This window comes from Stegodyphus dumicola, chromosome X1 (genome assembly GCF_044657685.1).
Source record: "Stegodyphus dumicola isolate Sdum_Otavi_A_Nest chromosome X1, ASM4465768v1".
Taxonomy (NCBI): Eukaryota; Metazoa; Arthropoda; class Arachnida; order Araneae; family Eresidae; genus Stegodyphus; species Stegodyphus dumicola.
This window is the reverse complement of record NC_140780.1, coordinates 164307713-164320848: the sequence shown is the minus strand read 5'-3', so window position 1 is coordinate 164320848 and position 13136 is coordinate 164307713. Positions and strand designations below refer to the sequence as shown.

At 31.6% G+C, this 13136-nt stretch overlaps 2 protein-coding genes across 6 annotated transcripts in view; one reads left to right on the top strand and one right to left on the bottom strand.

Moving 5' to 3' along the window:
* LOC118190048 (guanine nucleotide exchange factor C9orf72 homolog) overlaps nucleotides 1–10881 on the bottom strand; it is a 67154-nt gene extending 56273 nt beyond the window's left edge. The window contains exons 1-2 of one of the 5 annotated variants that reach the window (XR_015038735.1): nucleotides 10140–10881; nucleotides 315–413 (exon numbers count right to left, since the gene is read on the bottom strand). Coding sequence is in view for 4 of the 5 variants with exons in the window: in XM_085808390.1 (XP_085664516.1) it covers nucleotides 315–413; nucleotides 10140–10619 (579 nt within the window). In the remaining variant the exon portion in view is untranslated. Of the gene's footprint in view, nucleotides 1–314; nucleotides 414–3013; nucleotides 6380–8649; nucleotides 9229–10139 lie in introns of those variants that run through there. The other 4 variants (XM_085808390.1, XM_085808389.1, XM_085808391.1 and 1 more) reach the window with 4 other exon arrangements.
* A 579-nt stretch (nucleotides 10882–11460) lies between these two features.
* The window catches only part of LOC118186311 (myeloid differentiation primary response protein MyD88-like), a 60145-nt gene continuing 58469 nt past the window's right edge, over nucleotides 11461–13136 (top strand). Inside the window, exon 1 of the mRNA XM_085807004.1 lies at nucleotides 11461–11648. The gene's annotated coding sequence lies outside the window, so the exon portion shown is untranslated. The remainder of the gene's footprint in view (nucleotides 11649–13136) is intronic.

Genomic DNA, 13136 nt, shown 5'->3' with positions numbered 1-13136 from the left:
CTATATTAAAATATTTATACCTACAAAATAAAAAATTCTTAAAACTAACGTTTGTCAACACTTTTTATGTGTATACTCTGTGTTTTCACCAATAAAGTCTACTTGGCAAGGTTTGCGCCGGCGAAACGGAAAAGTACCCAAAAGGCTATCTGCCTAAAGGAAGAGACGCCTTAATGGAAAGCTTTCTAAGGAAACTGGTTTGCATTCATGTTACACATGGGGGAAAATCATGAAAATCAACCATGCAGGTAGCCCATTCGCCTGGGTTATTAAACTATGAATTAATCAAATTCTAAAAATTGTTCACTATTTACCTGTAAACATCTCAAATTAGATTCATGTAACATATTAATTAATGCTACAAGCTCTTCCACAAGTACTGATAGATGATTTACAGGAAAAGCCTCAGGATCCTATAAAAGAGAAAAACAGTGAAATTAAAAGGAAAACATTTTTAAATGTTTCATAAACAAAAATATATATCTATTACAATAATGAAGGAAAAGTACAGTACATTTTATTCATAAAAGTACACATACATATATAACATAACAACAACAAAATAAGCTCATTAAAATAGAAATGGTTAATACTAATGTTGCGAATAGGGTTAGATTATTATTTTAATTATGATAAAGCGTATGAATGCTATCAACTGTGGGGATGGACAGCATTGTGGAGAGGACTCAGAAACTGACTCATAAATTCAGACTTACCATGGAGAAAACATGCTCCTGCAGCCCAATTCATTTGTTAGGCCCAAACCCAAGTCGAACTATCAATTTTCAATGATTTACCTTTCAGCCACTGATGGGCTAATGTTGTAAATATTCTGAGACAATAGCAGTTCTTATATTGGGTTGACAGACATCTGGGACTGACTTGCACAAGGCTGGATTGGTAAGTACTGTTGGGACTATATGCCTTAGACTGAAAAAAGCATGGGATTTTTTAAATGGAGATTATGACAAATGAAGCAGAAGAAATTATGGATTTATTTTAGAAAAGACTGAGATGTCCACAAAAGCATAGTAATGTTTTAACTATGAAGATATTTTCAGATAAAATCATATAGATATAGGATTTTGATAGGTTATTCAGTCAACATCTTTACAACAAATTGTTACAGAATACACATAATCTACTTTTCAAGATTCTGAATATTTCATTGATTACTTTCCTTGTTTTATAATTTTTTTCTAAAATTCATTCACAGAGGGTATGTTTGTAATACAAAAGATATATTTCTAAGTCATAGGCCTTCTTAACACTGAAATATACTTTTTTAATCATCCTGAAACATCTTCCCTAAAATATGGTAACCCAATGCCTATATGGGCTATTCAAATTTATAGTCATGCTATTTTATGCCCACCTTGCCTTGTTTTAAGAAGTCTTAGCTCCTGTTGAAATTCTTTCATTATGAGTGTTAAATTTATGCTAAATGAATTTTTGAGCTTGTTATTAACTGTGACAATACGACTATTAAATACAGTCAAAAGTCTTTAATCCGGACTCATCGGGACTTCGGCGATTCTGGATTATCGGTTTTTCCGGATTATAGATCATCAGTTTAAATCTGGTAAGATGGCATGCAGAAATTATAAAATTAAAAATATGAAACCGTAATTTATGAAATAAAGAGCAATTATGATCTACAGGGTATCAAAATTTACAAAAAAAAAGCTTTATATTTTACTTTATTAAACATTTCTTTCTTTCAACTTGCACATGCGTAAAGCATACATTATGCATAGTCGAAATTAGAAAATTGCAACCAGAAAACTATTTGATGTGTATTCGTGATATTTATAATGATGAGGAATTTGATTTAAATCATATCAAAGACGGAGTACATCGAGATGAAATACTACATTTAGTAAGGAATTACAAGATGAATAAAATAAAAACATCTGCCCCGAAGATAAGGATAGTGCTGGCAGATCAACTTCCACTTCATTTCGCGCCCCGTCGTCCCCCCCTCCATCTGCAGAGCAGCGTGAAATTGATAAACATATTTCGGAATGATTAGAGAATCAAGGGATATGCCTTTATCCATTTTTTGCAGAATTCCACTTTTTGTTTGATGGACATAGAAACATGCTTTCGCTTTGTAGATCCTTTGGCAGCTCCAGAATTGGAAACTCTTTTTGACATAATCAAAAGTTCAAGCTTACTTTTTATAAAATTGCTCTAACAGTGTGCAAAAAATAATAAGCCGGATCTAATTAGAAGATTAAGGAACAATGCAATCTGCAACATTAACCGAAATAGATAATTAGATAATTTTAGCTTAGCTTATACCATCCGTTATACATTAAACGCGCATGCGTAAACGTATTATGCGCATGCGTTAACGCATTATGCGTTGATGCATGAGCAGAAAGTTTGTAGCTTTGAGGTCCGGATTATAGATCATTCCGAATTATGGACGTCTGGATTAAAGACTTTTGAAAGTACTAGTACTTTATTCCAGGTTTCTACCTTCCAAATAACTGAGTAGATTGACAAAATGAGGATTTTGCGGCTTTTCTTGTGTGAAATGTATATGCAGATCAGTTTTCCTTAAAAAGACCCCATGAAATTATCCCTCTTGAAGTAGATAGCTCTTCCGTACTTTGCTACAGTTAATTAATGCAGGCATTGTAACTCAAATAGGTTCTGTCATAACTTGATTCTAAGATGTCATAATCAAATTCTTTATTCTGTTCTTAATAATGAGAACACTGTCGTAATTAACTTAACTAATCAACTTAAACATTTTATTTCAAACTCCAAAATGCTGTCAAATTTTTTATTTTTAGTACAAAGTCCGTAATCCGGACTCGTCGGGACTTCAGATATTCCACATTAGGGGTTTTTCCGGATTATAGATCATCAATTTAAATCTGGTAAGATGGCATGCAGAAATTATACAATTAAAAATATGAAATCATAATTTATGAAATAAAAAACAATTATGATCTAAAGGGTTTCAAAATTTACAAAAAAAGCTTGATACTTATTTGTTTACTTTATTAAACATTTCTTTCAATCCAAGTTGTTTAAGATGCTTCCACAAAAAATTCAAAAAGTTCCTTTTTCTTGTTGTTTCGTATATAGTGGACTTTCCAATGCCATACTTCTTGCATAATTTTGAGATGGATAGGCCTTTATCCATTTTTTGCAGCAATTCCCCTTTTTGTTTAATGGACATTGAAACATGCTTTCGCTTTGTAGATCCTTTGGCAGCTCCAGAATTGGAAACTCTTTTTGACATAATCGAAAGTTCAAGCTTAATTTTTATAAAATTGTTCTAACAGTCTGCAAAAAATAATAAGCCGGATCCAATTAGAAGATTAAGAAACAGTGCAATCTGCAACATTAACTGAAATGCCTTAGATAATTTTAGCCTAGCTTATACCGTCCATTATACATTAAATGCGTATGCATAAATGCATTATGCGTTTACACATGTACAATCTAACAATGTATTGATTGATGTTGGCCAGGATCACTTTCAGCCCTTGAATGGTTATGTATGGTGGCAGAGCCAATGCTATGCACTTTGCTGACCAGAACAATCTCTGTGGGTTCTATATTCTGTTGGACATCTCCTTAAATTCTAAAGAAACTCACTGCCCAATGCCTTTCCTAAATTTAAAAGTTTTACCATCCCTGATTTTTTGCTGCTCAATGCTCCTTTAAATTCTAAAATTTTTGCCACAACACCAGCCCTTTTGGAGGTTATCTTTCTTCTATATGATCTAAACAATAAGTGAAGCCTCAATGTTGCCCTGTCAACATATCATTTTGCTAGATTTAAATGATGAACTAAATCGCTAAAATTTAATAATTATGGATCGCTAAAATTTAATAATTATGGATCCTGGATTTCGGTCAACATTATTCACATATTTGATTTTGACAACATTACCATCAATTGCATGTAAATTATTAAATATTATTTTATCTAAATCAATTTCTTTTTAAATAAAAAGTTAATATGAAAAAGTGTGTAAAATATATTCACAGTAACAATGGTTTACTGCATGCTGAAGATGTCCAAAGTGAAAAACAAATGAAATTCATCATTTATTTTTAAGTTCTACTAAAGGACTCTGGCAGCAATTGAATGGAACTTATTAGGCTATGAAAACAGAGCTTATAAACAATTTAATTGAAGGAAATGAAGAAATTCTCTGCTTAATTAACTGCAAAAATATATCAGGTGGTAATGAAATACAGCATATGATTCTCCTGTCAGTTGTTTTACAAGTAAAACCTTATAAAAATTCTATAACATCACTCTTCAGCCCCTTTACAATTCACTAAATGGGTTAACAGTTAGCTGGCAAGCACGATACAATATTTTCAGAGTTATATAGGTTAAATGAAAAAAAATTACCAAAGTTTAATCAAGAATTAATAAAAGATGTAACTAATAAAGATAAACTATTAAACTAACAAATTTTCCCAATTTTTAAGTATCTTGCCTTTCTATTAGTCAGCCCACAAGTGGGCGAGTTATAAATTTGCTGAACACTGGTAGTTCGATCTGGGTTCAAATCCCAGTAAACATGCTGGCTGCATGTTTGGCTTTTGTGGTTTTCCCCTATGTGTAACATGGATATGAGCCAGTTTTTCTTAAAAAGGTCCTCCACAAAGGCATCCCTCCCTATAGGCAGATAGCTCTCAAGTTGCTTTGCCTTAATCAATTATCCAAACCTTTTATTTATGTTTAATTTATATTTAATATTTCCTTCAAGTTTATTAACCTTACATTTTCATGTGGTTTTTCTAATTTCCCCAATTTGGAAATTTTTCACCAATTTTAGTAAAAAAAAATTTTAACATAAATTTCCTTTTAATAATTTGATTTCCCTAAAATTTTGACTCGAAATATTTTACTTTTAGTTTAACATATTTCTTTTCATTTACAAAATTTTTTATCAATTTTGTTCATGCTTGGCTTAGAAATTCAATTACCACATCTCTTTTAAGAAATTCATTTACCACATCCCACTGTTTTTTCTGTCCTTTTAATGCTGATTTTTAATTTAATGTTTATTTTTTAAATATTTATTTCAAGATCACATCATAGCAAATTATAGCATGATGATTACTAACATTAAAAAAAATTTTTACTTTGTTGCACTTTTAATTATTTTAATTAAATAATCTCATTTGGCACTAGAATACAAACTGAAGGTAAACTAGAGTACAAAGTCCGAGATCCGGAATGATCTAAAATTCGGACCTTAAAGCCACCGATAAATTTTGTTTAGGAATTTGTTTTTAATGCTTTAGGCATGTGCATTTGATTTTTCCACCGTAAGAAAGCATGTGGAGAATCCCAATTCTTAATTTCACTTCGGTACTGAATAAAATACCTCATTATTGATGAAACAATCATTTTAGCATAAATTTGTGTGATCAATAATTTGGCTCCGTAGCTGTATATCTGCTTTTCCAATTAATGGATTTTATAAAGAAATGTGGAGAAGCGGTGAGAAGAGAAGATGATACAGTCAAAAGTCGTTAATCCAGACTCGTCGGGACTTCGGCGATTCCGGATTATAGATCATCAGTTTAAATCTCATAAGATGGCATGCAGAAATTCTAAAATTAAAAATATGAAACCATAATTTATGAAATAAAGAACAATTATGATCTAAACGGTATCAAAATTTACAAAAAAAAAAAACTTAATATTTATTTGTTTACTTTATTAACCCATTAGCCGCTGGTGTTGCGTTGACGCAACGGTCAAAATAAATGCGTATATAAATATAACTACCTAAGATATTTTATACCAGCAGATGATTTTGTGTAGGGAATATTATGAAGATTATTTCTGTAAAAATATATTTGCCTTCAACAATCATTTTGTTTATAATAATTAACCTCATACTTTAAGCAAAATTTTCGACCGGGTATTTTTCCTAAAAATATTTAACGAAAGATTCGCCGTCTTTATGAGTGATCTATTTTTAGTTAAGGTCACCATTTACCAGAACATTACATCAGTCAGATATTTATATTCGTGTTGGAAAGGGAGAAAAACCAGGTGTTGCATTGACGCAACGTCAGCAGGAAAAGGGTAGAAAATCTCCTTTTTCACTCATTCCTTTCGATGTTCTGTTTCATGTTCTGGTTGTTTAAAAATGTCTAGAACGAGGTATCTTACATTAGAAGAAGCCCTTCAAAGATTTTTTGATGAAGAAACAGATGATGATAATGTTAATAATGACCAGAATGAAACATATTGTTGTTGCTCCCCCAGAAATTGCAGAGGCTAGTGACGAAGAAGAAAGGAATGGCAATGTTTTAAATAATGATAATGATATTTTACCAAATGATACTGCTGAGGAAGTTGAAATTCACGTAAGAAGTAATTTTCAGCCTTCTAAAAGCAGTTATATTCATACTAAAAGGTTTAAAAAGCAGAAGACTGAAATCTTGAAGTGGATAAAAAAGGAACTGTTAGTTATGTCTCAGGAAGAACATGAAGAAAGGGATAGAAGAGAAATTATAAAAGACAAAACACAAGGTAAAACTAGTGCACAGATTTTCGATTTTCTTTTTGGTTTAGACATTTACTCTCTTCTCGTTGAAGAGACAAATCTATACGCTCAACAACAACAACAACAACAAAAAGGCCCAGAATTTATTGCATCTGAAGCCTATATAAAAAGATTTATTGCAATATTATTGCTTACGGGATATCATTCTTTACCTCAAGAAAAAAAGTATTGGCCTTTTGATAATGACATTTCTGTTCCTGTTATACGAGAATTGATATCACGTTTGCAGTACAGGAATATGAAGCAGAATTTGCATTTGACAATAGTCAAATTGACGATACTGATAAATTATATGAGGTGAAACCGTATCTAAACTTACGAAATATCACCACTTTTTACTACTGGAAATATAAAGTCTCTTTCAGATTTCAGACGGGAGAATGCATTATTCCTTTTGCAAACTCCTATTGAGAGTGTAGAATTAGCCAGAAATAGATCAGCAACAGGAAGACCTAGTAAATTCAGCATTCAAAAACCATTGCATGGAGATGGTAGACATTTTATCGCAAAGTCTGTTGATAACAAAAGACTTTGTTGTAAAGAGTACCATAGCCCGACGTTTTATAGACGCAAAGTATGTAATGTAGCTTTACATCATGATTGTAATCAAGCTTTTCATGCTTGAATCTTTCAAATGAAATAATCCGTATTTATAAAAGAAATACAATGTATATTTTAATATTAAATTAATTACAAGTAAACTGATTTGTAAATAAACTTTATACAGCTAAAAAGGAATTCTGCGCTCCACTCAAAAGAAACATCACACGAGTACAACCCTACTCACATCCGTAGTCTTATTCCGCTGACGTTGCGCGAATGCAACACTCGCTTTTTCCACAGGTAAGAGCATTTTTTTAATTTTCAATGTAAATTTATGCTATTAATGCTTAATTTAATATTTTTTATTATTTTCATGAGAAAAGAAACATTCCTTGTAGTTTTGGCGGTTAATGGGTTAAACATTTCTTTCAAGGTAAGTTGTTTAAGTTGCTTCGTTTTATGTGATAATACTTTCTCTTTAATTCTATAAACAGACATAATTTCTTGTTCAGTTGCAAAGTTCCGCTGTTCAAGTCCCGTTAATTGCTGTGCCGAGAATACCGACTAACTTGTCAATCGAAATTTTTTCGATTTCACTAACCTCTCTGTCACCTTCTTCATGTCTTTACCCATTTTTTGCAGCAATTCCACTTTTTGTTTGATGGACATCGAAACATACTTTCGTTTTGTAGATCCTTTGGGAGCTCCAGCATCGGAAATTCTATTTGACATAATCGAAAGTTAAAGTTTACTTCACATTTATAAAATATTTTATAAAATTGCCCTTACAGTCTGCAAAAAATAATAAGACGGATACAATTCGAAGATTAAGGAACAACACAATCATCAACATTAAATGAAACAGATAATTAGATAATTTTAGCTTATACCGTCCGTTATACATAAAACGCGCACGTGAAAAAGTATTCTGCTCTTGCGCACACACATATGCACAGTCGTAAAGGTCTTACGCGCATGCGTAAACGCCTATGCGCATGTGTCAACGCGGCGCATGCGCAGAAAGTTTTTAGCTTTGAGGTCCGGATTACAGATCATTCCAGATTATGGGTGTCCGAATTAACGACTTTTGACTGTATAACAGAAGTTTTTCATTGCAATGGCAGTGTTCCAATCATCAATCAATTAACGGACGCTAAAATCTGTAGTATGATTCTAGATCCAGAAAATACTGTTACCGATAGTGAAGAGAGGTTATAGCAAACGAAAACACTATTGACAACTTAGTCAGAATTCTCGACACAGCAACTACAGGACTTGAACAGTGGAACTTTGTAACTGAACAAGAAATTATATCTGTCTACAGAATTGAAGAGTACAGATATAAATGTGAGTACTTTTACAGGTAAATATAAATTCTAATTATAATGGAAAGGACTTCATCAGCTTCCAGAATACAGGCAGCCTATTATAACTACTAGGATCAACTTAATAAAGACAAAAAATTTCGATCTTTAGAAATTAAATACCTTTTTTACAATTTTGAGGAAAACTAAAACATCTCTTGATACAAATCCTTTACCTGAACAGTCAACATAGAGATGGATCTGTGACAGGATGAGGCTGTATAAAAGCAAGGCAGATCAGAAAATTTATGCTCATGGTATATTTCATAGTCCGCAATGCATATTTATACATTATTATGACTCCTTTATGAAAGAAGTTTTGAACAGTGTAAAAATATGGCTACTGTATCTCTAGATTTAATCCTAGCATACAGTACACATGGGATTTGGCGACTTTCATTTCATCTTTCATTTCTTTTGCTGTTCCGCAATAAAACCAAAAATCCACACGAAAAATGACTGCTATTAAGATTTTGTTTTCAGTTATATAAAATCTGGAAGACCATTCATTACACGGCTTAAGCGCATCAACTTCTCCAAGAAGTAGCTGACCACACATAGCGGAATATGTTTTCATGTCACAATGACTGGGGGGGGGGATTAAGTGAATCAGTAACATTCTTTCAGTGCTTAGAAATATTAAAATCTTTCAAAATGTTAACTGGCACATGAAAGGTTCGAATATTAGTTTCATTTTCTGCTAACCATAACATCTCGATTTGAGGTCCCATTATATAATCCCATGATAATAATATAATTCCTTCCATAATGTAAATCTGATGTATAGTTCAGCATAATAAACAGACAATTGCACCCAGACAGATTAATGACACATATTCATCACGTTTTTATTATCTTGGTGCTGATACCCTATTCTAATGCTAAGAATTTATATGACAGCTAAATGCCAAAACAGTAGCGATGAATTTCAAGACACGGCTCGCAAATACATCAATATGGTGAGCAGTAAACGTGACATTTATGATGAGCCATAAATGAGTCATTTTGGTGCTGGCGATATATTTCAAAATAGTGCCAAGGCCATACTGTATACTAGGATTTTACCTACACCTATAAGCAACAAGCACATACCTCAGCCCAACATTCAGACATCAATAACATTGAAATTTGTGATCTAACTGCATTGGGGAAAGAAGCAGAGAAGGGCATTTGAAATATGTTTTGCTATAAGTGTATAAAATTCTACATGTAACTTGAAACGACAGTCAGTGGCATGATGCTCAGAAGGTATTAAAAGAGTTAGAAGTCTTGCAACTAAACACTATCTTTTATAGGCTAAAATCATAAAACAGACTCTTGTATTCTTAATTTATTGCATCAAACTTTGCTTTTCCCTTAACGTTTCATTTATTTTTAATCTCCCAAGTCTTAAAAGATGGAATTGTTTATTAAATCTATAAAATAAAAAAAGCCTGCCCAAAGAACTAACTACTTGCACTGAAAGCTGCATTTATCTATGCAAATTTTGCTGTATTCTCAATTTTGATGTCACTGTATAATGAAACAGACAACTGTATTTCAAATATACAGATTCCTGTTATAAATGATAAAAATTTTATAAAAAAAGTAATTTAAAAAAATGAGAAATACCAATATTCTGCTCGTATTTCGTAAAGAATTAGTAATATATCTGTTCAAAACATACCATAGACTTGAGTAAAATGTCAACAGCTTTCCTAAGTTGCATATCAATAACACACCGGTGATCAAGTGCAAAACAAATTGCTTCACGTTTAAAGATGACACCTAAACACAGGCTTACATCTTTCATTTCTTTTGCTGTTCCGCAATAAAACCAAGAATCCACACGAAAAATGACTGCTATTAAGATTTTGTTTTCAGATATATAAAATCTGGAAGACCATTCATTACACGGCTTAAGTGCATCAACTTCTCCAAGAAGTAGTTGACCACACATAGTGGAATATGTTTTCATGTCACAATGACTGGGGGGGGAATTAAATGAATCAGTAACATTCTTGCAGTGCTTAGAAATATTAAAATCTTTCAAAATGTTAACTGGCACATGAAAGGTTCGAATATTAGTTTCATTTTCTGCTAACCATAACATCTCGATTTGAGGTCCCATTATATAATCCCATGATGATAATATAATACCTTCCATAATGTAAATCTGATGTATAGTTCAGCATAATAAACAGACAATTATACCCAGACAGATTAATGACACATATTCATCACATGTTTTTATTATCTTGGTGCTGATACCCTATTCTAATGCTAAGAATTTATATGACAGCTAAATGCCAAAACAGTAGCGACGAATTTCAAGACACAGCTCGCAAATACATCAATAGACACAGTTTTCAGATCACTGCTCAGTGTTTGGATAAATGAAAGAAAAATATTGCCATTAGTGCACTGTTTTACGTCTTTTTGCATTGAGATACAAATTGTAAACTTTAATATACATGAAATGTGGAGTTATGTAGCGGATAATTTTGATATGCGTGTACCTTTGTGCATAGCTAAATACATATAACTCTAGAAGATAGAACACAATAGTTTAGGGTGTAGATTGCATGGGTCAATATATTTTCTTATCAATGGACGAACGTTATACAAGAATACAGGGTATATTAGCCCTTGCAAGAAATTTCTTTTTCCAAAATTGTAAAGTGTGTTTAAAATATAGGCGTATAATTAAGACACAATAACACGCCGAATAAATACTAATTCAGAAGTCAAACAACAAAAATCAGCGTTAATTTACAAAATTTTGTAAATTAACGCTGATTTTTGTTGTTTGACTTCTGAATTAATATAGGCGTATGTTCGCAACTTTATTGATATTCTGTTTATTTATAAGTTTTGTGATACACTGCTTATGTTTTAAGTAAAATTTTCTAAATAAAGCCGTGCATAAAATAATTCGGCAACACTATCGGTCAGGGAACGTCACTTCCGGAACGAAATTTACTTGCAAAAGTTGGATCACGTGACGTCAGATGTTACTTTCTCTCTGCTGTACCAAAGAAAACTTTACTTTCTACTACAAATCGAAACCTCTCCTGTACTTAGCTGAAAAGCTTCTGGCAACTGTGTTCGATAGAAACGATTAGTTGGTGTATGAAATATGTGTTTGTTTTCATTCGATTTGTTTGTCTGGAATTTTTGACTGAAACAGTGCAATGTAAGTTTGTTTTTAATGTAAAGGAATACTTGAGTTGTTATATTAGCTTCATATTTATGTGCTGTTGTTGACTAAAATAAATCAAGTTTATTTGCTTAACGCTAGTGCTAAGGATAAATATTAAAAGTAGCAATTCGCTTATATTTATAATATGGCAGTTTTCATGATATTTTCAGCCTTAAGTCGTGCCATGTATGTTGCTTTTTTTTTTTTTTTTTTTTTTTTTTTTAATCAACAGATTGTACTTAGGATAAACAGTTTCTCTAAGGCCTTAGAGAAAATATAAATGACACAAGGAAAGGCTGACTGTCAGGCGTATCTTAAATTGTTCTATTTATCATGACCTATGTTTCGCACTCAGTGCTTTAAAATTAAACCCTTATTTTTAAATTTAGTTAAACCTGTTCGAATAAAGGCTTTCTGAGTACTAGTTAGCTTTATATCTGTAAGTGTCGGTAACTGTCTTTGAAACGGTATTTTTTTTTTTTTTTTTAATCTTTAACTGATTTTCGTTAAGGAAGTGTGGTGGCTGAATTTATCTCTATCTTCATATTTCTTGTAATAAGCGATAATTTTTTTTTCCAATTTGCATAATAGGAAGACTTTTATAAAAATTACTTTTGCATATATAATTGCTTATTGCCTTCGGAATATTTATGCATGTAGTTTTTGCATCTGTTAATGTTATTTAATAGTTAGTTAGAATTTGAAGTGAAACAATTTAATGTTATTTAATAGAATTTGAAGTGAAACAGTTTAATTTTACTTTAAAGTTTATAATATTTTGTAATATACTTTAGAAAAATGCTGTTATTGATTTTTCGATTTTACTAGAACTTTTAAATTTTAAGTTTTGGAATTAAAATATTTTTTAATAATTTTTTCTCTATATTATAGAACTAGATGACATGTAGGCTTCTTTTTCATCGCCTTTATCATAGTGTTCTGTATACCATGTCCATTAATTTACTTGGCTTTTGTAATATTTAAAGCAATAAAATAATAATGTGGCAAAAAAATTTAAATATATGAATTATAAAATGGAGAATAAGTTTGCAGTGAGAAGTAAAATTGTATTTCCACGCTAGTATAAATCTTGTAGCTTTAGGAACAAAATATATTTGTTTCTAATGCTACATGATGTATTTGTTGGAAAGAATTGAGATAATGATATACTGTAAGTATGAAATATTGGGGTATTTCATCATATCAACTGAAGGTATAATTTTCGATATTTTTTTTTGTCCTGTAACTGAGCAGTATATTCTGGTCGTGGACTATTTTAGATTGGTGCTAAACATAATGGTTGGCTTTCTGAATGTTTGACTGATTTGTATGTTTGGGTTGATCTTTACATTATGGTAACTTGGCGTTTTTTGTTGGCAAAAATTTGGCGACCAACTCTCCTACAGCAACCCTCTATTTTTTTTTCCCGCCGCCATTTTGTCTTCACAAAGTAAAGATATGTTTCTTTTCTTTTTATCTACT